The following is a 24,385-nucleotide window of genomic DNA, read 5'->3' as shown; positions in this document are numbered from 1 at the left end:
GCGTCAGATGCAGACAAAGACAATGGTCGGCCAAACACGAGTCTGACTATCTTAGACTTTATGCACTCCTAATCATATGTATTATTATTGGGTAACTCTGAACAGTAAAAAGAGGAACAAATATATTTAAATTAAAAAGAAAATATAAACTTATTAATATATGGTATTAGAGCATCTACGATGGGAGTTGCTTATAAGTAACTCCCAACCACTTTAAATAGGTCTCACTGTGCCACGTCACTCATAAGCAACTCGTATTATATTTTTACAACTTTTACTCTAATGACAATTGCTTATAAGCACCTCAACTTTTTTACAACTCATATTACACTTTTTGACACCTCAATTTTTTTACAACTCATATTTCTATAATAAAAAAAATTACATAATAAAAAATATATCAAAAAATTTAATAATAAAAAAAAAATTTTACCTCTCCAACGGCTCTCCAACGTTTATTTTTTTTTATTTACGTCTATCAACTCTCTTTTCCCACCGCACTCTCTCTTCACTCTCTCTTCTCCCACCCCACTTTCTCTTCGCTCTCTCTTCTCCCACCCCACTCTCTATTCATTCTCTCTTCTCCCATCGCACTTCTCTTCACTCTCTTTTCTCTGACCGGCGCGCAGAGGTGGTCTGGGCTGAGGGGTCGCGCGCGGAGGGGTCGCAGGGGGTTCTGGGTCGCACGCGGAGGGGTTCTGGGTCGCACGCGGAGGGGTTCTGGCGCTCGCGGTGGTTGCGGTGGTTCTGGCTGCCGTTCTGATCACGCGGTGGTCGCCGGCTGCCGTTCTGGTCATGCGCGGAGGGTGTCGGAGGAGACGAAGATGAACACGTTCTTTTCAAAAAAAATTTATTTTCTTAAATCTGAACCATTTTCCAGGTAGATGCATTTTAGCCAATCAAAGTTCTCTCCTTAATGCTAAGCAACGTGCCTTGTACAAGCAACACTGACAAATTTTTAAGCAACTCAAGTACCACCTAGGATCACTCCAATGGGAGTTTTTAATAAGCTCCGTCTCTTATTTTTAAGACACAGCACAAGCACCCTCCGCTAGAGGTGCTCTTAGGTTAAGTTAGGCCAACTCAAAACACGGATGACCTAATATTGTGGGTAAACATTATTTACACATTCTTTGAATTACACTTAAAATAAAAGGTATATTAACACGTTATTTATATAACACAACCTTTTGAAAACACATTTTACTATTAACTATCTGCTTAAAATTTATTAAATTAATAAAATATTGTAAACTTATTTTTTAATGAATGATGATGTTCACTCATAATTACATAAATTTCAATAAAATTAAAAAAAAAAACTAAGTAATTGGCTAACTTATCGTGCAAAAGTAATTGCTGCTCCAACTTCATCCACCCTCGCAAGTTCCTTCTTCTCACAACAGGTAAGAAGTGGCCCTTTTGTCGAAGCCTTTCCTTGTCCCCTCCTTTTTATACAATTCTCTCTTTTTCCCTTTCCCTTTTTCTTCTTTTCAAAACATAACTGGCTTTTTATTTCTCTACTACATGAAAAAGACGAAATTATCAAATGAAGCATGAAACAGAGACGAAACTTCAAGTTTGCTTATATAATTTTCCTTTGTTCTTTGGGTCAAAACCCAAGGGAAAAAATGTGGCTTTATTTTTTTCACGATAACGCGTAAAAATGTCAAAGAAACTTGATAATTCAGAGCTATTCCTTTCTTTTGGATTATTATGTGATTGTGAGTATAGTGAGAGATGGATGCCTTTGCTGGCGTTCTTAGCATTATAAATTTTTTTATTTTTAAAGTATACAGTATGATTTATGTGGAGAAAATGCGTGAGTAATAGTTTGTTTCTACTCTACCTTTCATGTGTTTTAGCATTAATAGGGTGACGTGTTGTGGATAAAGTTAAGGAAAGTGTTTTGTTCCTTGCAGTGACATATATAATAGGTTCAGAAACTGAGATATTAGGTAGCTGCTACACTATTATACAGTAATTAATAGAAACTTAAAATAAGTGTCTAAGTGACATCATGGATCCCAAGTCCGAGACGAGGGTGAGATAGGTGAGCATTGCATAGCGTGTTGAATTGGGCATGGAATGGGAATGGGACCCACCAAGTGGCTCCAAAACTCGTATAATGTATCTACATTCATAATTATGGGAATTGTGAATGAAAACAATACTACTACTAAACAGGAATCGCGTGCGCACTGCATGGAGTTTACACGTCAACGTCGCTATCATTCTACACTGCCACGTCCCAATCTCACAGCTGCCAATACTCACACCCAATCAGGACGGAACCAGTAAATAAATATCTACCACCACAAAATATTTCACATAATAAAATGTTTATTTAATAAAAAATATATATATATCTTATATTTTATAAAAATATAATATAACTTATTTTGTGACTAATAAAATACATAAAAAAAAAAATTACTAGACATCAAAATTATGATATTAATTTGATAAAGTCAATATTTTTGCTAGTTCATATTAAGTAATAATTATGATTTCAATTTAATAATTATGTTTTCATCAAATAAAGATATATGTAAATAAATACCATATAAATATATAATTTATATTTATATGATAATAATCCAAAAAATTAATAAATTAATCAATAATTTTGAAATTACTTTCAATAGTTTCACACAATTATAAAACATTAAAATTTAGGAACAACATTTATAACAGGAAAATCAAAGTCAAAAGATGAAGTATTGATACCGTGGGAACTAGAAGTTATAAGTAATGAGACGATGCTCATACATAGAAGAGGATCGATACATCCTTCGAAAAACGAATGGAAATATCCTCCGAAATTTAAAAATATTCGTATTTTTCATTATAAAATAATTATTTAATTTAATATATTATAATTTAAATTAATTTTTTAAGCGTTCGAAACAATCTTCGAAACACAGTTTAGGAAGATATAGATTTTTTCTACATAAAATTATAACATTAAGTATATAACTTCATTTTTTTTTTAGAATGTAAATATATATACATCAAATTATTCTCTATGTAATTTTATATTATAAAAATATTGAATGATATTTTATTTTCAATACTCTAAAAAATATCTCTTTTATATAAAGTAACTAGATGATCATTTTATTTGATAATTTTGTTTTTCTTAAAAGTATAACATGGAATTAGGCAATCATCATTTCTTAATAATTCCTTTACTAACTTAACTTAATTATAATTTTTTAAAAAATTATTATGATTAATCTTTTTTATTATAAATATTACAATATAATATTGATATTTAAAAAAAAAATATTATTAGGGTATAAATGAAAAGTAATAATTAGTACTACATTGAAAATTTAATATGACAATAATTTGATACTTATTGTATCTTCAAATATGACACTAATACTAAGATAGTTAAAGGGAGTATTATATATAAAAAAAATTAAATATATTTTTAGTCCTTTAAATTTTGAGTAAATTTATTTTTAATTTCTCAAATTTAAATTTTTAGTCCCTGTAATTTAAAAAAATATATATTTTAATCATTATACTCAAATTTTATTAAGAAATCTATAAAATATTATAACATAAAATTTACCTACCGGTATCCTTATTAATGAAAACTTCACACTAAATTCAATTGATACTGTGTAACTATTTCAATTAGTCACTTTCATATATATTATTTGTGATACGAGATACTAAACAAATTTTTTTAAAAAGTATAAGAAATAAAAATAACAGTTTTAAATTTGACGGATAAAAAAAATTATCCTAACTTTAAGGGATTAAATTTTATTTAAGTCAAAAAAAGTATTTTAAAAAATTAATATATTAACTATCATTTTTTTAAAATAAAAATAAAGAAAAGAGTAAAAACACCTAATTAGAAACGACATTTGTTCTTGAATTTGAATCCATTCGTGGTAAGAACAAAGAAATGCAAGAAACATGAAAGATTAAATAAAGCAAATTAGATGAGAACCAGCATGTATAGAAAAAAAAATGATATTGAAAATTTAAAATTGTAACAAGTTTTTAATATATTAGTGGGACATATAATTTTAGAAAGGTTTTGGTAGTTATGTTTGTTTGAGCGGAAGAGGGAGAATATTATGTTAATTTTATACTGGATGAAAATGCATAGTGATTAGTGATTCCAATATTTTAGAAGATAAACCCCTCCCATTCCTCTTCCACGGTGCAGCGTATAAATATAAAAACCCCTCCCATTCCCTTCGTCTCTCACAATCACAAACCAAAATGGCCTTGTTATACTTATATGGCAATGCTTACCACCTTGCGACGCTACTGTGTCTGTGCTGCGCTCTGCTGCTGCTGAACCCCACCGTGGGGGCGGAGGTGGAGCAGCAGCCCTTAGTGCTCAAGTACCACAACGGCAAGCTCCTGAAGGGGAGGATCACCGTTAATGTTGTATGGTACGGGCAGTTCACGCCAATCCAACGCTCCATAATCGTTGACTTCATAAAGTCCCTGAGCAGCCCCGCGGGGGCCCCACTTCCTTGGGTGGGGGTGGCGTCGTGGTGGAAGACCACGGAGAAGTACAAGGGGGGATCCTCTGCGCTGGTGGTAGGGAAGCAAACCCTGCACCCGACCTATTCCCTCGGGAAATACCTAAAGGGAACGCACCTTCTCTCACTCGCTTCCACTTTCAACGACCTCTCAGTCTCAGCTATAAACGTCGTTCTCACCGCCAAGGACGTAGCCGTGGAAGGCTTCTGCAGGAGCAGGTGTGGGACCCACGGCTCCACTGGGCCCGCCAAGGGAAAGGCCCGTAGCGCCTATGTCTGGGTGGGGAACTCGGAAGCCCAGTGTCCGGGTCAATGCGCCTGGCCCTTTCACCAGCCCATTTACGGCCCACAGACGCCTCCGTTAGTTGCGCCTAACGCTGACGTTGGGGTGGATGGGATCATTATAAACCTTGCAACACTTTTGGCGGCAACCGTCACCAACCCATTTAACGACGGATACTTTCAGGGTCCCGCAACGGCGCCGTTGGAGGCCGTTTCCGCCTGCACCGGGATTTTCGGGAGCGGGGCCTACCCGGGTTATCCGGGTCGGGTTTTGGTGGATAAGAGCACGGGCGCGAGTTTCAATGCGCACGGCACCAACGGGAGGAAGTATCTGTTGCCGGCGATGTGGGACCCCCAGAGTTCGGCTTGCAAGACGCTCGTGTAATCATACGAAGCTGCTCTTGTCGTTTAGTGTGATGTGTAAATTCTCATTTTCTATAATGCTCCCTTTTTATTTTTTTCATACTATTACTATCACATCCTGAACGCATGTAAAGTTAGTATCTTTCTCTCATTCATAGTTCATAATTCAAATTATGAATATGAATTATTATCACTTATGTCAAATAATAATTTATAATTATGAATGTTTAAAAATGTATAATTGAGTATATGGATAAATTAAAGTGGGAAAAGCAGTGCAATGAATGACAAAGTGTTGCATGTAGTTTATGTTTGCTATATGCATTTTTATAATTACTTTTGCGAGTACGAAAAGCACGCCGAGCAAGGAAAAAGTGAGGTGAGGTGTGAATCTGATGGCCTAAAAAATAATCATCATTCTCTGGTTTTGGTTCATACTCCTGTCCTGTGCTGTAATCATCATTTCAAGTTTTCACAGCAACCACTCCTTGCATGTGTGGAGTCATATGCAATGTTTATTTCTATGTTAACATCCATAGGCCAGAAAAGCCAACTTTTCAATTCTCATTGCATGGGAAAAAAAGAGAGAATATACAACCAGGATTCATGACTAAAAGGTATATTAGAGATTTTTTTTTTTCTGTTTAAAACCTAAACAATTATACAATTTAATAGATTTCTCTTTAACTGATGACCTTATTTTAGGGAGGTAAATGATTTTTAAAAAAAACCTACAGGGAAGATTTGTGTTATTTAAATAGATTTCGTGGAAAATGAGTGCAATTTTCTCTTAATAATACATAAAATAATATTATATAGATATATAATATCATGATTTATAAAACTAAAAATTAAATATAACATCATTTTATATATTATTATTTTTTAAAGGGCATATAAAAGTCTAAATATAATACTTAAATTTAAGTTTAAATTTTAACAAAATGTAACAATATATATTAACAATTTTATATTTTGAGTAGAAAAGTTTTAAATTAATATAATATAAAATATAAAATATTATGATATAAAAATTATAAATTAATATAAATAATTAAATTACATCTTTATAAGAAAATTATTAAAAAATAATAAATAACATAATTTATTCTAATTCATAAATTATTAATTTTTTTATTTATTCATCATAAAAATATTATTAAAAAATTAGAATATATATATATATATATATTAAAAAAAAAGTGGTTCAATCCGATTCTAAGTGGATTCTTGGACCAATTTTTATCACTTTTTAGCTGATTAATCCGTTTTTTTTAATCAGTTTTATACATATCTATTTTGTGATTTTTTTAAACCAATAGACTAATTGATTATTGTTCAAATCGACCGATCTGGCCCAATTCTTAAAACACAGGTAAAAATACACAAGTGTAACTAGATGTGGCTCTATATACCAGGATTAGGTATTCTTAAGATTTTTCTTTCATATTCTTGGATAATTGCCCAAGTTACTCATTGCTTGTACAAATAGTTCTAACAATCAGGGTAAAATTTGGATTTTGCTTAAAAATGATAGTTAAAATCACATATTGCCTTGATCAATTTTGTATAAAAGCTTCACTTTATTTGGAGAAATAATTTATTTAATATCGTTTTTTTTTCGCATTATCATTTTATTACTTATTGGCATTAAAAAAGAGAAATTATGAAAACTGTTGAGAAGAACTGTATATTATTTATACAATAATTTACATGTAAATTGAGAAATATTATTTATACAATAATTTATAATAAAAAAATTATATAATCAGATGAACAAAATTTAAGATATAATAAATAACTTAATGAAGAGAAATAAACTCATAAATTGTTATTATATAAAATGTTGTGGGAGAAATTTCACTCTAATGCATTATGATATAAGAGGTACTTAGAATATTTATTTATTACTCAAACATAAATACACATACTATCTCCAAACTTAAAATGCAAACTTGCAAGTACAACCAGAGGCACACCGTGTTTAAACTATGTTGCAACACTCGTATATAACACTGCACAAGTATTAATTGTGTCAGCCAACTTCTAAGTTCTTATGACACAAGGTGGAGTGGCTTCCAGCAGTATTTGTTCACGGTCTGCAGCAAAATTAGAAATATGGTGGTTGGGCAGTATTTGTGATCCAGTCCAGGAGCAAAGGAAGACCCCTCTTGTCTAAGTTCTAATTGAATTGAGCCTTCTCTTGCGCAACCTGTCTGCAATATTAAATGCAAGCTCCAGAGATTGAGAAGCATTAAGCCTTGGATCACAATGAGTGTGATAGCGAGAGCTCAAGTCATCATAGGTAATAGTCCGTGAGCCCCCAACACATTCTGTCACATTCTGCCCTGTCATCTCTAAATGAACCCCTCCTGGGTAGCTTCCTTCTTGGTCATGTACATCAAAGAATGCCCTCAACTCAGCCTATTACCAGCAAAAACCCCAGGACAAAACTGTATTAGAATAATAGAATGACAGAGGTGCTCAACAATTTGTACCATTAGCTTTATCCATTATTATGATAACAAAATAGCAGAATTTGTAATTATCCATATCGGTGAACACTTCATTGTAAATGTGAAGGAATTTCAGGTTATGAAAATATCATTCGAAATTCATATGTGAAACCAGTAGCCAACCACCAAATAAAAGAAATACTAATAATAGATGCTATGCAAAATGTGTTTAGTGAGAGTGAGAGACAACACAGATCACAATAATACCCACTCAGAGAAAAGAGTCCTTTGTTTCTTTAATGTAGAAGATTTATGCGTAAAATTGCATGCTCAAGGAAAGTTGCAACTTGCAGTAGCAGAAAAGATTTATGCCGCTTATATATTGCCTAAATATTGACTATAAAGCAGAAATATATATGTTGAAAAAGGAATCAAGTGTAAGTGAAAATTACCCTTATAGCATCAAAAGAGCGGGTTTTAAGTCCAGATGGAGCTTTAATGGTGTTTCCATGCATGGGGTCGCTAACCCAAGTGACAATTTGACCCGCTCTGCGAACTGCCCTGATAAGATGTGGAAGCTTCACTCGCATATTCTCAGCTCCCATTCTAACAATTACTGTGATTCTTCCAGGCTTGTTTTTAGGGTTCAGAATATCTATCAGCTTAACAAGTTCATCTGGAACCATCTTATCACTCACCTGAAAACCATGTAGCCTTTAAGATAGGATTGTAGTTTAAATGTTTATGCACCATATCATAAGATAATTATAACTAATAAATTGAGTTAAGCCTTTGCAGGCGTAATTTTGACAATCAAAGGAAAAAAATTATAATTTATTTATACAAAAGAAGAAAAAAAAACAAATACGAAAAGCATATGAAAGACCATAGGAAAAAGAGCATTTTGAGCACCTTGATGCCAAGTGGATTAGCAACTCCTCTCAAGAATTCAACATGAGCACCATCAAGTTGGCGGGTACGTTCCCCGACCCATAGCATGTGAGCTGAGCAATCATAATGAAGCCCAGTAGTAGAATCCTCCCTAGTAAGTGCTTGCTCATATGGGAGAAGCAAACACTCATGGGAAGTCCAAAAGTCTGTTGTACTCATAATTGGATGCTCGGATGTGATCCCAGCAACATTCATGAAGCCAAGAGCCTCGTCCACCCGATGAGCCAATTCACGGTACCTGTTGGCCCACACCAAAAAATAACTGATGTTATAAAAGTTGAGAAATTCTTAAGATAGCAATTTCAGGAATAAACGGTGTAGCAATTTGCAGAAAGCCCAAATGATGAAGCATATATGGATTAGTTAAAGCTAGTTGTAAAGGATCATTACAAGAAGAATGGAGCAATTGTAATTTTAACCTTGTTTGAAGGAGGGGAAAAAGTAAATACATAATATTGTAAATAAAAATTTATCCAAATTCCTTCTCAATCTCATAACATTTTTTAGTACAACTGTCAATGGAAATATCTCCCATTATAGTGTCACAGCTAGCCAAACAAATGTTGTCTTCAACTATAGTTCTTTTGGTATCCTTTCTACTCTTTTCTGATTTTCTCTCGAACATCCCATTCAGAAGCATAATAAGAAAAGGGGAAATATCTAAAAATTATTCCCAATTTCCGTTCCCCCTTTTATACCCCCTTCTTCCACCATCTTTGGATCAAAATATGGAAAGAATCAGTTCAATTTCCAAACACATCAATCTAAACCATTTTAAATATACAAGAATAAGAATTAATAAAGCTTAACAAGTCAAAATCCTGAAATAAATTTAGAAATGGTTAGAAATAATGCCTGTCTCCCTGTTCACTATGCTCCATGAAATCAAGATTCCATTGGTTAACCCTTTGCATGGCAGCATAACCTCCTGTCGCAAACGCCCGCAGGAGGTTCAGAGTAGCCACAGATTGGCAGTAGGCTCTTATCATCCTCTGCGGGTCAGGGACTCTAGATGCCGCATCAAATGCATCACCATTCACATTGTCACCCCTGTAACTAGGAAGCTTCACTCCGTTTTTCTCCTCAAATGGATCTGATCTCGGCTTTGCAAATTGACCTGCCATCCTCCCAACCTGAATCAGCACATCCAACAGTTAAAGTATGCCATCCTCATTCATCATAAAATTCTAAACAAGCACAATATAAGATTATCTTGCTCAATGGAAGAATTAGATCAACCACAATACAAAAAAGACACAGTCCTCCTCCTCCTCCTCCTCCTCCTCCAAGTTGGTATAACTCACAAGGCAAAAGCCAAACTTAGAAATAACTGATCAACAGCAAGAATTTGAACCCAGAAGTCCGGAACAACACAACATTATCCCTTAGAATTTCGGTTAAGGCATAAATCAGGGGTCACTCCTTCACTTATCCAAACATCACTCAAAATATCGAAATCAAGATGGGAGAGAATTAGCAATTAGCAACAAAAAAGAAAGAAATAAAAACATGAGATGATGCAAACGAAAAAATTAAAAACCTTGATGACAGGCATTTGGCCACCGAACATGAGGACGACACCCATTTGAAGGATGACACGGAAGGTGTCACGGATGTTGTTGGCATTGAATTCCTTGAAGCTCTCAGCGCAATCACCGCCCTGAAGGAGGAAAGCGTTGCCCATGGCAGCCTGAGCGAGTTTCTCCTCCAGATTCCTGGCCTCGCCGGCGAAGACAATAGGGGGAAAAGAAGAGAGGGTTTCCAGAACTTGATCCAATTCATTGCCATCTGGGTACTCCGGAAGCTGCAGGGCCTTCTTCTCCCTCCAACTATCAACGTTCCAACTCGTCGATATTCGCGCCACCGTTGACTTCGAAGCCTCCGTTGATTTGGCACAATTCCTAACCAGCGGGGATCTCCGAGGAGGCCCCAAAAGGCAAGGTTTCACCTTCGACGTGATAAGGGATGAAGAAGACGCCAGAGCCATTCTTTTCTCACACAAAACAAAACAAACGATTATCAGATTCTGACTCAGATTGAAATGAAATGTAGTATATATACATATATACTCTTTGTTTTATTGTCCCAAAAAGAAAACTATTAATCGTTTTGCCTTTTAGTTACAGAAATGCTAATGCTTCCGAAACTTTATGACAGTATCGTAACTCCTGCACAGAATCTGTCGTGGAATGATGGATGCCATATGCTTTTGTAGGATTTGATGTTTTTATTAATCACTGTTTGCATTAAAATAGTAAAGAATCTGTTTTATTTTTTTTGGTACATTATGCAGGAATGACAAAGAATCAGGGATTAAAAAACATAATCTTTGTTATAAGATCAGAAAAATTAGGTTTCGATGACGGATTAAAAAGATTAGATTTTGATATATACTATTTTGGGTAACTAAATGTGTTTATTCATATTCTCCGAATCGGTATATGTATTTATTATTTTATTTATTTGTCAAATTTTCAGTGAAATTTTATTTCTATTTATTTGTTTTTTTAAAATTTGTAGATAACGTTAATTATTATGTTATCAATTATACTCTTATATATTCTTACATCTTATTTAACTTTTAATTAATTTACACATAACAATTAGTATGTATTTATTATAAAACAAAAATAAAGATGATATGATAAGAAATATTAAAATTATCTTATGATTATTTAAAAAATGGGAATAATATATTTTATCTAGAAGAAATATTAATTAAATAAAATACTTTTTAAAAAGATATAATTAATGCAATTGATAATTAGAAGACAAACTTATAAAAATAGACAAGAAAAAAGTGAAAGAAAAAAAGTATGTATAGATATAGAAGTAGTATTTACTTATTTAAAGTTTAATTAACACAACCTCACATTATTATTTAATTATAGATATTTTGTATAATAAGATTATTATTTTTATAATAATCATAACTATTTTAAAAATATACTTAAGATAATTTCTACCTTATGGATAGTATATTAAAATTTAAGTTATATATTACAAAAGATAAATGATAAATTTATTTCCTTTTTTCAAAAATGATTACTTTACTAATGGAGTCCAACTTAGTTATACTTGTACATACATTAGTTACAAATTCCGTGCCGTTTAGTAAGCAGGCTCAAGATTTGCAAGTCACGTGAATGGTACATGCATTTTCTCGTGTTAGTAATTAAACTTCAGGAAAATGATCAGCAATATACGTATAATTTTAATTATTAAAATTTCAAAAATTACTGACATGCTATACTTCAATTATTTATAAATTACTCCTTTTCACACACAAATACGTCGGAATCGTCTTTCTTGTGATTACCATTTTCCAGGCAACGAGCAATGAGTCCGTCAAATTTATTGGTAAACATGACACTAACTTCTGTGATCATGAATAGTGTTCAGTTGTTCATATAAAAGGTCAATGAGGCCGGGATATCACGAAGGAGCAACTATAACTAAAACAGATAAACGCAAAACCCATGTATTAACCACACTTGTGAAGGATACTTTTACAAGAACTTAATTTAATATGCCGATACTAAAGCAACGCAGATGCAAGTGCAAACACCACAATTTTACAAGGTTTGCTGGTAAGTCAATGTTTAATCCTCACAGAACCAACCAAATGAATCCAGGGTGTTGGATGTTCACTCCCTCACATTCAATGGCCAAAACTCCGACCATGATAGTACACATGGGGGTGAAGGGTGTCATTCAGTCCATACTACCAGAATTGAACAGTCAATAGTAGGGGCTGTAGCGCATTGGCATTCTGAACCTTGGAACCTTTCTGCAATCAACAGACAAATGATATTAATTTGCTGTTACAGCATTAAAAGAAAACACATTAGAAAGGGAAAAACTAAGCTTAATATACCCATATCCATATGGAGAATACATAAAAGGAGGGGCATATGGGGTTCTGCCTCGAAAGCCCCCCATGTAAGGATTGGCCCGGCGGGGACGATGCTGTTTCATCCCTGGTATGTTGGTCCTTTTAGCGGTTACCTGAAAAATGTTCAAAAAAGCAGAGATGATAAAAAAAAAGGGGAAGCTAACTATTTTTCAACAGCAAGAACCTCTAGCTTTAACCTTTAGTTGGCGCCCATGAAGTTCAGATTCATTCAGCGAGAGGGCCTCCTGAACAGCCTCAACCTCAACAAACTCTACATAAGCATAACCCTTGGGCTGGCCAAACTTATCAGTTCGAATGGTGACTCTGTTTACGGTTCCGCAAGACTGAAAATGCTGTTGCACTTCTTCTGGAGTGCATGAATAGTCCACCTGCGGATAAAATCAAATCCATGAGATTAACACCAAACTGGATAAAATATGAACGCAATGATTACTGGAAAAGGTAACTGTTTGAAAATTCAACAAGCCTTGTCAACAAAACCATCTGAAGTAGATATAATATAAACATACAATAGAACTTGTTAGTGACAGCTGTCAAATCACTAACTCGGGACTGAAATGCTGAATGAAGATCAACCTTTTTTGGCAAATCAACTAGGCTCTGTTTTTACGCTTTCAACATCCATTGGCTGAAAGCAAATTATTTTTGCTTTGATAAAACTCCATTACAAATAACAGATAACATGATTTACCCTCCAAATTTGGTTTTATGCATCATACAAACAGGCACTACAACACCCTGCCTTCAACATGCCAATGTAGGTTTTGTCAAAATTATTATTACAATTACAAATGGAATAAATTTGGGCTTAGAGTAAGTTTGCTAATTTCGGCCACAGAAAATAAAAACGGTTCACAACATAACAGCATACAAAACACTCATGTTTTAACCAAACAATTTAAATGTTTTGCTGAGCCCTTCTAAGATTAAGGAAGAAACAAAGTAATCTCATAGTAGCTTGTATTATATCTGAAACATGGCATGTTTTACCACGCTAGAAAGTTTCAGGGGAGGAAAAATCTTTTGCCATGGCCTATGTGGTTGCAAAATTCATCCAGTAAAATGCAAGGTAGGTCACAGAATAGAGTGCCAGCAGAAAACGAAAAGAAATTTAGATAGTGGAATTTTATAAATCCATAAAATGTTATTCAGGTCTTCAAACCCTTGCCAAGTGGGTGGTGTGGGTTCTTCAAACAATTGCTGCAGCAACTGCTGATGTGTCATTTGAAGCTCTGCTGCAATCTTGAGCAACTGCATGGGTGCTGGGATGTTCAGCCTTGTGTGATTTGAATGGCTCTGTTTCAGAGAGAATGATATCAGGTTTGGCTTCTGCACCTGCAACTTTCTTCTGATTCAATTATCAGCTGATTTGTGGATAATTAGTTAGTGTGTGCAAAGTTTCAGTGCTTTGCTGGTCTGTGGGTGACGCTTTGTAATTCCCTGTTTCTGCCACTTAATTTCAGTTTTTTCTAATATTAAAAATGTAATCAAGAAGTATCTGACATCTGTTTTTTAATAAGGCTTGTACATAACCTTACAAACTCACATGTATCATGCATTCTGAATTAGAAGATACTTAAATGCTAGTTGCGAGTGTTATTTTATTATTATCATTATTATGCCTCAGCCTTATTATATATATATATATATATACATATATATATATACATATATATACATATATATATATATATACATATACATATACATATACATATATATATATATATATATATATGTTTTATTTACATATATAAAAGCAATATAAATTTACATTTCTACCTCCCTTGTCCAATCCTAAGGAGGATCTTAGATTTTGCTAACCCTACTCTCTCAAATATATATCTTGGATTTTCTTTCAGCTTTTGAGGTGTGAAGAAGAAGTATATTAGAAAAGGGTACAAAATGAAAGGGACAACAGTCTTAAAGAAATTCCTCAAGGTCCAAAAGTAGAAAAAGGGTATGACAACAGTCCCTCACAATAAGAAAAACTTGCCTACACATTACTTGAGCACTAAGGACCACTGATAGTTTCCTTTGGATTTTCAATCAAATAACAGTTACTAATGCACAGTACTTTACCCATAAAGCATGTCCTCTTCTCACCAGTAGGAAGGAGTCCAGATTCTTGTTCTCCGATCTAAGGCGTAATAGATTCCTCTGTCAATCCCATTGCAAAAACTTGGAATGTATACTAATAAAAATAAAAACTTCCTAGTTAAAGACTTTTCCTTTCTACCCATAATTGTAGACAGCTTCATAATTCATATCCTGTTTTTTCTATTCTTTGTTTCTTTCCTGTCCTCATTCCATAAAAAAAAAAATATGCAAACTCACAAAACCACAAACATCACTTTACTCAATAAATAATTCTTTAACATTCTTGTCCTCTCTCCTCTATCCCTCAATTTTTTTTTGTGTTGTATATTTTGTTTTTCCACTCCTTTTGTTAATTTCATACATTTCTAATACTTTTTCTCCTCCAACTATATATTATAACATATACTTTCAACTGCAGCATTACAAAACCAGAAAACTTGTAGATGGAAGCATGACCTGCGATTGCAGTCAAAACATTACGTCAAAGCAGGACGCCACTGCTTGGAAATACAATGAAACTTCAAAATAGCAGAAGCTCATTCATCATCAAAGAACTTTCAAGGATAGAATATGATGAAGTCTAACATATTTATTGTCCAATACACTTTGGCTCATAATTGAATAAGACACTTCAGACCCTGGGCCCATATCAAATGATGACAAAAGACAGCTAAGCAAAACAGAATGTTATCATATAAACAAGGGAAGAGAGAGCTCACATTGCCTACAAAGACTGATCGAGCATCTATCTCCTCTCTATTGGCCTGACTCGCAGAAGCATTTGCAGGATCTATTTGGAGATAAGAATCAATAACAGAAACTGGAGTCCAACGATAAAATGTAATAACATATGTTGTGCATTTAAAAAACAAAAAGTGGTCATACCATTCAGAAGAGCAAGGAGAAGAAAAATTAAAAGAAAAGAGAGACACAAGAGGGAAAAAATAGAAATAAAACTTGTAACCAAAGCATTAAAGCAAGAGCTCTTCTGAATTTTCCAACAGAAGTTAACAAAAATTAACTTAAATCAGTTCGTAACACGAACATCTCAAATGAGTACAAGGATATAGTTTATATTTCATAACCAAGTTAGAAAGGCATTCCATTACCACCAGCACCAGGTAAGAATCTAAAACCAGTTTAGTAATTAAAACATTTCTAACCAAAAAGTAAAACACAAAAGATCTTCTAGGTGAATAAGTTAAGACTCAAATCCTCAATGTAGGGTCCTAAAAAAAACAGAACTAATTCCAATTTCGAAAACACCCAATCCAACCTAGCCTACTGTAAACTCAAGTATTTCCTTGCCATGGAATGTAATTTACCAAATTGCAAAATAAAAAATGAATATTTTTGAGCAAAAAGAAAAGGAGAGAAAAAGGAGGCACCTTGCACGGATCCCATCTCCTTCTCGACCTTAGCCTGCATCTCTCGCAGAGCAGCAGCTTCATCTTCCATCTCCTTCAAGCGCTTCTTCATGTCATCCAAATCCTGCAGCCGGCATTGATGAATGAAGAAATTAGGGTTTGGGATTGAACAGCGGCAGCGGCAAAAGAAGTTTGATCCAACGAAAATAGAGAAATGCAGAGAATGAAAATTGAAAGAAAGGGAGGGCATTACTGCTTCATTGGTATCGGCTGCTTGCATGTCGACGTCGTCGTTTTCCATGTCTCCGAGAAAGAGCAACGCCGGCACCTCACACCTCACACCTCACACCTCGGCTCAACCCTTTCCCTTCAACCTCTGAGTGTGAGGGGTTGGGCTAAACTATTTGGCCCTAAACAACTTATTTTATTTCCCTTTATTCAGCTTTTATATTTTATCCTTTTTCTTCCCTATCTATATTTTTTTTAATTCTTACAAAAATAATATATCAATATAATATCTATATTTATTTTTCATAAATCTACTCCAACAAAATCATTCTCTCTCACTCCACATTAAAATTCAAATCCTAAACTATTTAGTTAAATCCATTTATATCAATTAATGTTAATAAATTAAAATAATCTTTAAAAATGTGATAATATGTTAGATCATGATTTTATCTTATGATAATCATGATACATGGTTGTAGAATATCATAAGTTTTTTACACTATCATAGTATTATTAAATTATAAATTTTATTTAATTAAAATAATTACATTAAAATTTATATTTAAAGTGTTTTTTAATTCTAATTAATTGATATTTTTAAAATCTTTATACTGATATTGTGTCACAATTAAAATGAACTTTCAAAAAGTAAAAAATATTATGCTTTGTAGATTGCTTATAAATTAGATTGCATGACAATTTTTTTTATGATGCTAGTCTTAATTTCTAAAGCTTGTGTGATATGTCAATTTTACAATGGACGAAAAATCTCTTCTCTTTATTTTTTAGAAATAAGATTTGTCTAAAATGAATAATAATATGGGCTTCATCAATATAACTTTTCATAAACAATAAAGTATTTTTTTCATGTACATTAAAGTACTGTTTTATTGGAAAATAATATATCTAGGCCCTACAATGGAACAAGATATAACGCACAATCATAAATTTATATTGGGAAACATTTCTAATAAGATTACTCTTTTGATTTTATTTTTTTGGTAGACTTTTTAATTTAAAAGTTTAAGCAAATGAAAGATTACTTAATTTTTTAATGACAATAAATATTACCTTTTGTAACGACAATAAAAAAGATTATTTTATTTAAACATTAGCCTAGATTTAAGTTTCAATAAAAGGTTTAAATTATATCCCATAACTATAATTGTAATTGAATTGGTCAATAATATACTTTACTTGCAACGCAAAAAAGTAGTACGTGTAAAATTTTTAATTAAAAATTTACTGTTTTTATTGTAATGTTTTATTATTAAAAATATATATTTATTTTATAAACAAATGAAATTAATTTATCAATTGAAATGTATTTGACTCCACGTTTCCTAAGTGTTGACTTAAATTAAAGATGTAACAACCTATCATAATTTATACACTAATACACAATTACTAGTAGTGAATAAAAATTTAAAATTAAGTTATAAGTTTACACATATCTAGACATGTAATATGCATCGTATATATAAAAGCGAAACAATTATATAAATATATATGATATAAATGCAGTAATCCAATAAAAGTAAATAATACAACTTAAATTATTAATTAACTAACTTTTACTATTTATACAATGACTACTCGAGGGTAACCTTAAATCATCAACTGCAACACCACTTGATGGCCTACACTATCTCTCTCCATAAGCTTATCCATGTTTTGCTTTCAAATCACATATGATCATCGCATTCAAAATCATATAGAAATATATAAGGGTAAGAGAGTTTAAAGGGACAAAATATATGCAATACAAAGTATCCACTACATTAAAACATTGTTACATCTTCATTGCATCCTCAACAATATCAACATTGAGCAACTTAAAACATATGATGGATTATTCTACTTGACTCATATTCAACAATTCATCGACCAAATAACATATTTTCATTCACTAGTCAATGTTCGATGTCACACACCATGTATTTGATGTCATTTAGGCAAGAAACTCTTTGTCCCATCCACTATTGACACTACACAACCCGTACCTAGTGTGGATAAGGCAAAGGCTCCTAAAACCTCATGCTTAACATGGGAAAGTTCCATGTCCAATCTCATTCTAGGCAGAGTGTTGACTCAATCACGTTGGGTTCTACTACACTCAAGACTTGGTGCCACCTATTTAAAGACTTCATCGTGCTTTCATGCCCGATGGCATTAGGGTCACACTCAACGTTATTAGAATCATGTATGTCGTCATTCCAATTCAAGATAAGTCTATTTTTTTCATGTTCAATGTTATTGATCCTATGTTTAGCATAACAAGATAGAGAGCCTTATGTTGAAATAACGTCATATACTTTGAAGATGCGCTTAACACGATGCGAGTTCTACACTTGTGCAGATTGTGAAGATCAACTCCCTTCACCTAGAACTCAACAACTTCAATATGCAATAACACAATCAACATATAAATACTTTTCACAACTCAAAAACAGTCATAAGTAACATGCAAATATCACATTTATCAAATTTTCAAACTTCTTTACACATGCTCAAAGCATCAAAACTCAACCTTATCAAAACATGCAACCTACTACAATTTAACCAACATAGCCACTAAATACCAAAACTTACATAATATTTTACTTGCGAATTATTCAACAACTTAACAACTCAAATAAAAGCGACAATCCAGCTTCCCTTACCTCAGATTCAAAGCCAACTAAAGAAGAAGAAGAAAGGGTTCATAAGTTTTGTGTCTCCCTCAACTCAAACCAATAACAAGTTTCAAGCTTCCTATTGGCACGAATTCAACAAAAACACAACTACAACAAGAATCATAAAAGGAAGATGAAAGGTTTAAAATAGTAAGACTTATCTCTATAATATTTCTTTATAAGTTATGGTAATTTGAGTTTATGACACTTTATTTTAAATATAAATCATATATATTCCTTCCTCTAGAGTCAAATTAGATCATTATTTAAAAAAATCCATAAAGTCAATATATAATGAATATAATTATTAATCACTAATACCTATAAAAATTACTAGAGAATGAATGTTTAAATGTTGAAAGAAAAATGTCAATATTATTATCTTTATTTTTTTTATTAATACTTTTTATTATTAATTAAAATTATAAAAATTGATGATTTTGATTAAAACTTGGAGCATCTTCAATGACCAAGCCTTTTAACTATTAGGACATAATTTTATTTTATTTTTTAAAGTTTGATGAGGTACACAACATAAAATTTAAAGAAGTGATTTTAAAATCCAAATTTGTTTTTATATTTAAAGGAACGCAAATAAAAAAACCATAATTGAAAAGAAAAATTTAGTTATTTAATAGTGACTAATTTGCTCAAAATAAAAAAAAAACGATTTAAAAGAAGTGATTTTTTAAAAGAATATGCTAGTAATTGATTAGTTTTTTCTGTCGTTATTTATTTATTTGTGTATCATTTAAAAAATTTAAAAGAACCCTAGCTTTGTTAAGTCAAGGCTGGTTAGGAAGAGGCAACCAGGATTTTGGTGTCATACGAATTTTTGTTTAATCCAAAGCGATTGATAGCTCAGACTCAGAGGCGTTCATCGGAATGGCGAAGACGTCATCGGAGTCACAAGGTTGCTGGAGAGTGTTGGAGTTTTACAGTGGAATCGGAGGCATGGTATGCGCATCTTCTACGCAAGCAAGTACTTTTGCTTCAATTTTAACATGTTAATGCTCTTGTGCTTGTTTAGAGGTACTCGCTCATGAAAGCCCACGTGAACGCCCAAGTGGTCGAGGCATTTGAAATTAACGACACTGCAAATGATGTTTACCAACACAATTTCGCTCATCGTCCTTATCAGGTTTGTTTTTTTTTTTTTTTTTTTCCCGATTTGAAAGTGTTGGGTTGGAGTTCTGTTTGCCTATTTGCGCATTGAGTTATGAATTGTGATTTGAAAGGTTTGTGCATGCATTAATTCATTTAACTGTGGTTAGGTGAATATTTTTTTTTCTTCTTATTTTCATTTACAAGTGGTAGTTCCTCAGTTATTTTTTATGCATTATGTCAGCGTTTAAATTCCTCTAAGATGTTCAGAATAAATGGAATTTACTCATAAGCTTGAAGTTGACAAGCTAAGCTAAGTCAAGTTTTTCATTTCATCTTCCTACCAGCCAATTTTTTAAATTTTTTTTTTTTTTGAGTTTGGATTTGTCATCATTGTCAAACTAGATGAATTTAAACATTAGATTACTGAGATATACATATAATATGAAATGATCAGGCTTATTGGGATTAACTTGTGTTGGTTGATTTAGGGAAATATTCAATGCTTGACTGCTGCTGATTTGGACAAGTATGGTGCTGATGCATGGCTTCTTTCTCCTCCTTGCCAACCTTACACACGACAAGGTGAGTTTTTCTTCTTCTCATCCTATGGATTGGTTTTTATTTTTTGGCAAAAAGTTACTCAATAGTCTTGTGCTAGGTCTCCAGAAGGACACTGGTGATGCCCGAGCGTTTTCATTTCTTCAGATTCTTGAGCTTATGCCATTTCTACTGCAGCCTCCTAGTATGTTATTTGTGGAAAATGTCGTTGGATTTGAGGTTTGTCCTGTTTGATTGAACTCATTGGCTAAGACTCCAAATTAATTTCATTAATGATTTGTTCTATTCATTATTTTTTCCTGTTTCCCTCCTTGGTTGCAGACATCTGATACACATGCAAAACTGATTGAAATATTGAAAAAAACAAATTTTATAACACAGGAGTTCATTCTGAGCCCTTTGCAGTTTGGAATCCCATATTCCAGGCCTCGTTATTTTTGTCTGGTAGGTTTTCTTTATACTTGACATATTCTTTTTCATCTGAAATGTAAATGAGCATTTTAAAATATTGTGATGTATTTTATGTCATTGAGGAATCAGCTGGCAATAAGCAATATGTTTTGGGATATGATCATATAATTCAAATATTTTGCAACTGTGCTTACTTTTCTGAACTGTTTTAAAGATTGAAATTGAAATTTTATGTCGATTGCTTTATTCAAAAATGGAATGAAAAATTGTTGGGGCTTTATCACAATATTGTGAGGGTTTCTAATGGAAGTTTTCTTGTTGACTTAAATATTTTAGGAAATTAAAATAAAACTAATATTAATAAATAAATACCATAATATTTTAAGACCATCTTATATAATCTTTAAGTGTGTGAATGTATTGTAAAGAGCAGTTATCAAACTGACTCTGGGTTGCTAACTCTAGTTTACTAAACTGACTAAAGTTTAGTTAGTGAATACTCAGCTGTATTATATATAATTATATATAGTGTTCTACATACTGTAAATATACAATACACATAATACAGCTGAGTATTCACTAACTAACTAAACTTTAGTCAGTTTAGTAAACTAGAGTTAGCAACCCAGAGTCTGTTTGATAACTGCTCTTTACAATACATTCACACATTAAGCCACTTAATTTTCCTTCTTCTGGACCTCTATAAACCCATCCTATCAGTTTGTCATCCTAATATCTAATATAACTGCTTGAATTACTTGGAGTTTGGACCTCTATGATTTAGTGACGTCTAATGTAACATGTTTTCTTACAAATGAAATATGATAAATTGGATCCTCGGTGGAACAGAATTAAGCCTGATATTGGATCCATCATTCTGACAGGTTCAAACAATACTATATTTTGAAATTATTTCATCTACCACAGAGCAAAATGCTTTCTGTTTTGGTTTGTTGTTTTAGAGCTACAACTTGGAAAGTAGAAAAAAGAAGACACTTATTTATAAAGTAGTCTCATAGTTTTTTTTTGGGTTGCATAGCTATTGGTATTTGGATGTTTGTTCAGATCTTATTAATTTATAGGTGTGTGAGAATATAAAATAGTAAAGATAAATATTGGTTAAGAACAGTTTTTGCATTGTTTTTTAATTGGATTGAATACTTCCAAGAGATGGTTGGAGTAAAATATATAGTAAAGGTTATCATATGGAGGTTGTCAGTGCTGATGATGTTGCTGGTGTTTCTATTGCACTTTGACATCACTGAAAATTCTTGTTAAGTTGTTAATCAATTGATATGCAAATTGTGTGGGTTAATCACTTGACCTCTATGTGTATATTTTTTTTCAGGCTAAGAGAAAACCTTCATCTTTTGTAAATGAATGTCTGAACAACCAGCTGGTTCAATCTCCAAGGCCATTATTTGAATATTTTGATAAAGTGGCTGATGAAGATGATTCATCAAAAGAGGACAGGCATAACTTGTTGCAGTCATGTCAACCTATTGAGAAATTTCTTGAATTGAAGATCCCTGGCAATGACATAGCTGATGAATCTGCAGCTTTAATGACTGGTTTATCTAATGACGCTCCCAGAACTTTGGGGGAAAATAATGGTCATGAATATGAATCTTTGGACCAATATTATGTTCCCCGAAGCTTGATAGAACGGTGGGGAAGTGCTATGGGTATCCTTGCCTCATTAATTGGTTACAACATATTCAAATCACCATGTTATAATCTGACCTCTATGTATTTTCTATCCCATTCCTTAAAAAGAGCTTAGATGTTGTCTATCCTGATTCAAAGCGCTGCTGCTGTTTTACAAAAAGTTATTACAGATATGTGAAGGGAACTGGATCCCTTTTGGCAACTGTCCAGGTAGGAATTCTATTTGGTACATATACAAGTCTTTCTTGTTCATATTGCTAAATGTATTTATATTACACTACCATTTGTTTATTCTTTTTGAAGCACTCAGATGCTGTTCTATGTTTTATAATCATCCCTGCCATCTTATGTTTGGTAGCTATTAATTGTTGTGATTGTGACTTTGAAGGGCTAAATTAATGACACAAACTTGGAATGGCTACCCCTGTGGCTGTTAAATTTTTTGAATATTAATTGAAATATAATATTGTCTATGATACTAAAGAATATGTTTATTGACATTCACCTTTTCAAATCACCATTTAGTTTCTGTTTTTTTTTTTTCATGAAAACTATAATGATTATAAATATATTTTCTCAAATTTGATCTTGAAATAATTTAGAAAATAAACTTAACAAACCCAGCATTTTATTTTTCTGGGGAGGTGTGGTGCTAACTATTTTGTAGCAATTCCCTTGACCTTGAAACTGGTCTCACTCTTTACTTACCTTCCCAACTCAACATTTGAATGTGCAGCCAATGAAGAGGGACAAAACATCACTGAAGGAGCAATGCCTTAGATATTTTACACCAAGAGAGGTTGGTGGATTTTTTTATTCAGAAGAATGTCATGCATTGTTTAGTCAATGGTATATATGCAAGAAAGCTTGCACGTGAATGTATGTGTCGTCTCTTATCTTGATTCAGTGCATGTTACTAATCAATAAGGTATTTGTCATCATTTTACCTAGGTTGCAAACCTACATTCTTTTCCTGAAGAATTTGAGTTTCCAGAGCACATTAGTCTCAAGCAACGGTATGATGTTTTATCAGTTTAAACAATATTTCTGCATTTCTACGGAGGAACACCTTATTTTATTTGTTAGTGGTGTTTAGCTCTTCAGTTCTTTTTATTTCTGAATACCCTTTACGTGATTAATTGGTCAGATTGCTGAGTTATATGCTTTCTTGCATTTATTGCTTGTATTTTATTATACAACTAATCTTCTTTCTTATGCAGGTATGCATTGCTGGGGAATAGTTTAAGCGTCGCAGTTGTTGCTCCCTTACTTCATTATCTTTTCACTGAAGCTTAATGATTTTTAAATCACGACATTCATTCAACAGAAGTAGATATCTTCCTATGCCTATCTCCTATAATTTTGGAGTGAGATTATGTAAGAGTGCTGCGAGTTCTTGTTTCTATCATGATGATCTGACTTACATTAGTTTGACCATTTATACCTCAGAATTCAAATTTATAATGTAGAGTTCTGCAACCATTCTTTCAAAAGTTGACTAAAATGTGGGGCGAAAAATGCAATTGAAATTTGAGAGATTCAAAATGTACTTGTCAGTTGTCAGGCATCTTGTAGAAGAAAGGATAGGATCTTGTATCAAATTTGAATGTAAAAACATTTGAGAGAAAATATTCAGTTAAATTTAACTGTTCTATGATGATGAATTTCTGACAGTTTATAATGCTTAGATTTTAGCTAATTTGGACCTTAGTATGCCGTTGATTATGTTTTACATTTTTTAAGGTTATACGATGACAGGTTATTCCCGAATCATATAACAAAA

At 32.7% G+C, this 24,385-nt stretch overlaps 3 protein-coding genes and 1 pseudogene across 3 annotated transcripts; 2 read left to right on the top strand and 2 right to left on the bottom strand.

The window, feature by feature from the left end:
* Positions 1-4,163: 4,163 nt before the first annotated feature.
* LOC109813698 (protein EXORDIUM-like 2 pseudogene) lies at positions 4,164-5,466 on the top strand (annotated as a pseudogene).
* Positions 5,467-6,968: 1,502 nt separating this feature from the next.
* On the bottom strand, positions 6,969-10,815 carry LOC109804360 (phospho-2-dehydro-3-deoxyheptonate aldolase 2, chloroplastic). The gene is made up of 6 exons (XM_020366179.3): positions 10,683-10,815; positions 10,110-10,557; positions 9,425-9,702; positions 8,531-8,807; positions 8,071-8,316; positions 6,969-7,586 (listed from the first exon to the last, which is right to left on the bottom strand). The coding sequence occupies exons 2-6, from the start codon at positions 10,554-10,556 to the stop codon at positions 7,338-7,340; spliced, it is 1,497 nt and encodes a 498-aa protein (XP_020221768.2). The 5' UTR covers position 10,557; positions 10,683-10,815; the 3' UTR covers positions 6,969-7,337.
* Positions 10,816-12,025: 1,210 nt separating this feature from the next.
* Positions 12,026-16,371, bottom strand: LOC109804195 (polyadenylate-binding protein 2). The gene is made up of 6 exons (XM_020365988.3): positions 16,206-16,371; positions 15,974-16,076; positions 15,305-15,375; positions 12,662-12,853; positions 12,447-12,577; positions 12,026-12,359 (listed from the first exon to the last, which is right to left on the bottom strand). Exons 1-6 carry the CDS (start codon positions 16,251-16,253, stop codon positions 12,311-12,313), a joined length of 594 nt encoding a protein of 197 aa, XP_020221577.1. The 5' UTR covers positions 16,254-16,371; the 3' UTR covers positions 12,026-12,310.
* A 3,247-nt stretch (positions 16,372-19,618) lies between these two features.
* Positions 19,619-24,266, top strand: DNMT2 (DNA methyltransferase-2). Its single transcript, XM_020365284.3, has 10 exons — positions 19,619-19,815; positions 19,889-19,999; positions 20,454-20,547; positions 20,624-20,742; positions 20,845-20,967; positions 22,283-22,619; positions 22,718-22,812; positions 23,339-23,401; positions 23,554-23,618; positions 23,823-24,266. The coding sequence occupies exons 1-10, from the start codon at positions 19,744-19,746 to the stop codon at positions 23,896-23,898; spliced, it is 1,155 nt and encodes a 384-aa protein (XP_020220873.1). The 5' UTR covers positions 19,619-19,743; the 3' UTR covers positions 23,899-24,266.
* The last annotated feature ends 119 nt before the right edge of the window (positions 24,267-24,385 follow it).

Source organism: Cajanus cajan, chromosome 1 (genome assembly GCF_000230855.2).
Source record: "Cajanus cajan strain Asha chromosome 1, NIPB_CcT2T_4, whole genome shotgun sequence".
NCBI classification, from domain to species: Eukaryota; Viridiplantae; Streptophyta; class Magnoliopsida; order Fabales; family Fabaceae; genus Cajanus; species Cajanus cajan.
Note: the sequence above shows the minus strand (reverse complement) of the source record. Positions and strands in the feature narration are given on the sequence as shown.

Coding starts and splice junctions, on each gene's coding strand:
- DNMT2 (XM_020365284.3), top strand. CDS start 19,744: ATGGCGAAGACGTCATCGGAGTCACAAGGTTGCTGGAGAGTGTTGGAG. Junction 22,620..22,717: donor ACGGTGGGGAAGTGCTATGG/GTATCCTTGCCT, acceptor AAAAGAGCTTAG/ATGTTGTCTATCCTGATTCA. Junction 22,813..23,338: donor CCCTTTTGGCAACTGTCCAG/GTAGGAATTCTA, acceptor TTGAATGTGCAG/CCAATGAAGAGGGACAAAAC.
- LOC109804195 (XM_020365988.3), bottom strand. CDS start 16,253: ATGGAAAACGACGACGTCGACATGCAAGCAGCCGATACCAATGAAGCA. Junction 16,077..16,205: donor CAGCCGATACCAATGAAGCA/GTAATGCCCTCC, acceptor TGCCGGCTGCAG/GATTTGGATGACATGAAGAA. Junction 12,854..15,304: donor GATCAGTCTTTGTAGGCAAT/GTGAGCTCTCTC, acceptor TTTTATCCGCAG/GTGGACTATTCATGCACTCC.
- LOC109804360 (XM_020366179.3), bottom strand. CDS start 10,556: ATGGCTCTGGCGTCTTCTTCATCCCTTATCACGTCGAAGGTGAAACCT. Junction 8,808..9,424: donor CATAGTGAACAGGGAGACAG/GCATTATTTCTA, acceptor GTGGGCCAACAG/GTACCGTGAATTGGCTCATC. Junction 7,587..8,070: donor GCTCTTTTGATGCTATAAGG/GTAATTTTCACT, acceptor TGCTGGTAATAG/GCTGAGTTGAGGGCATTCTT.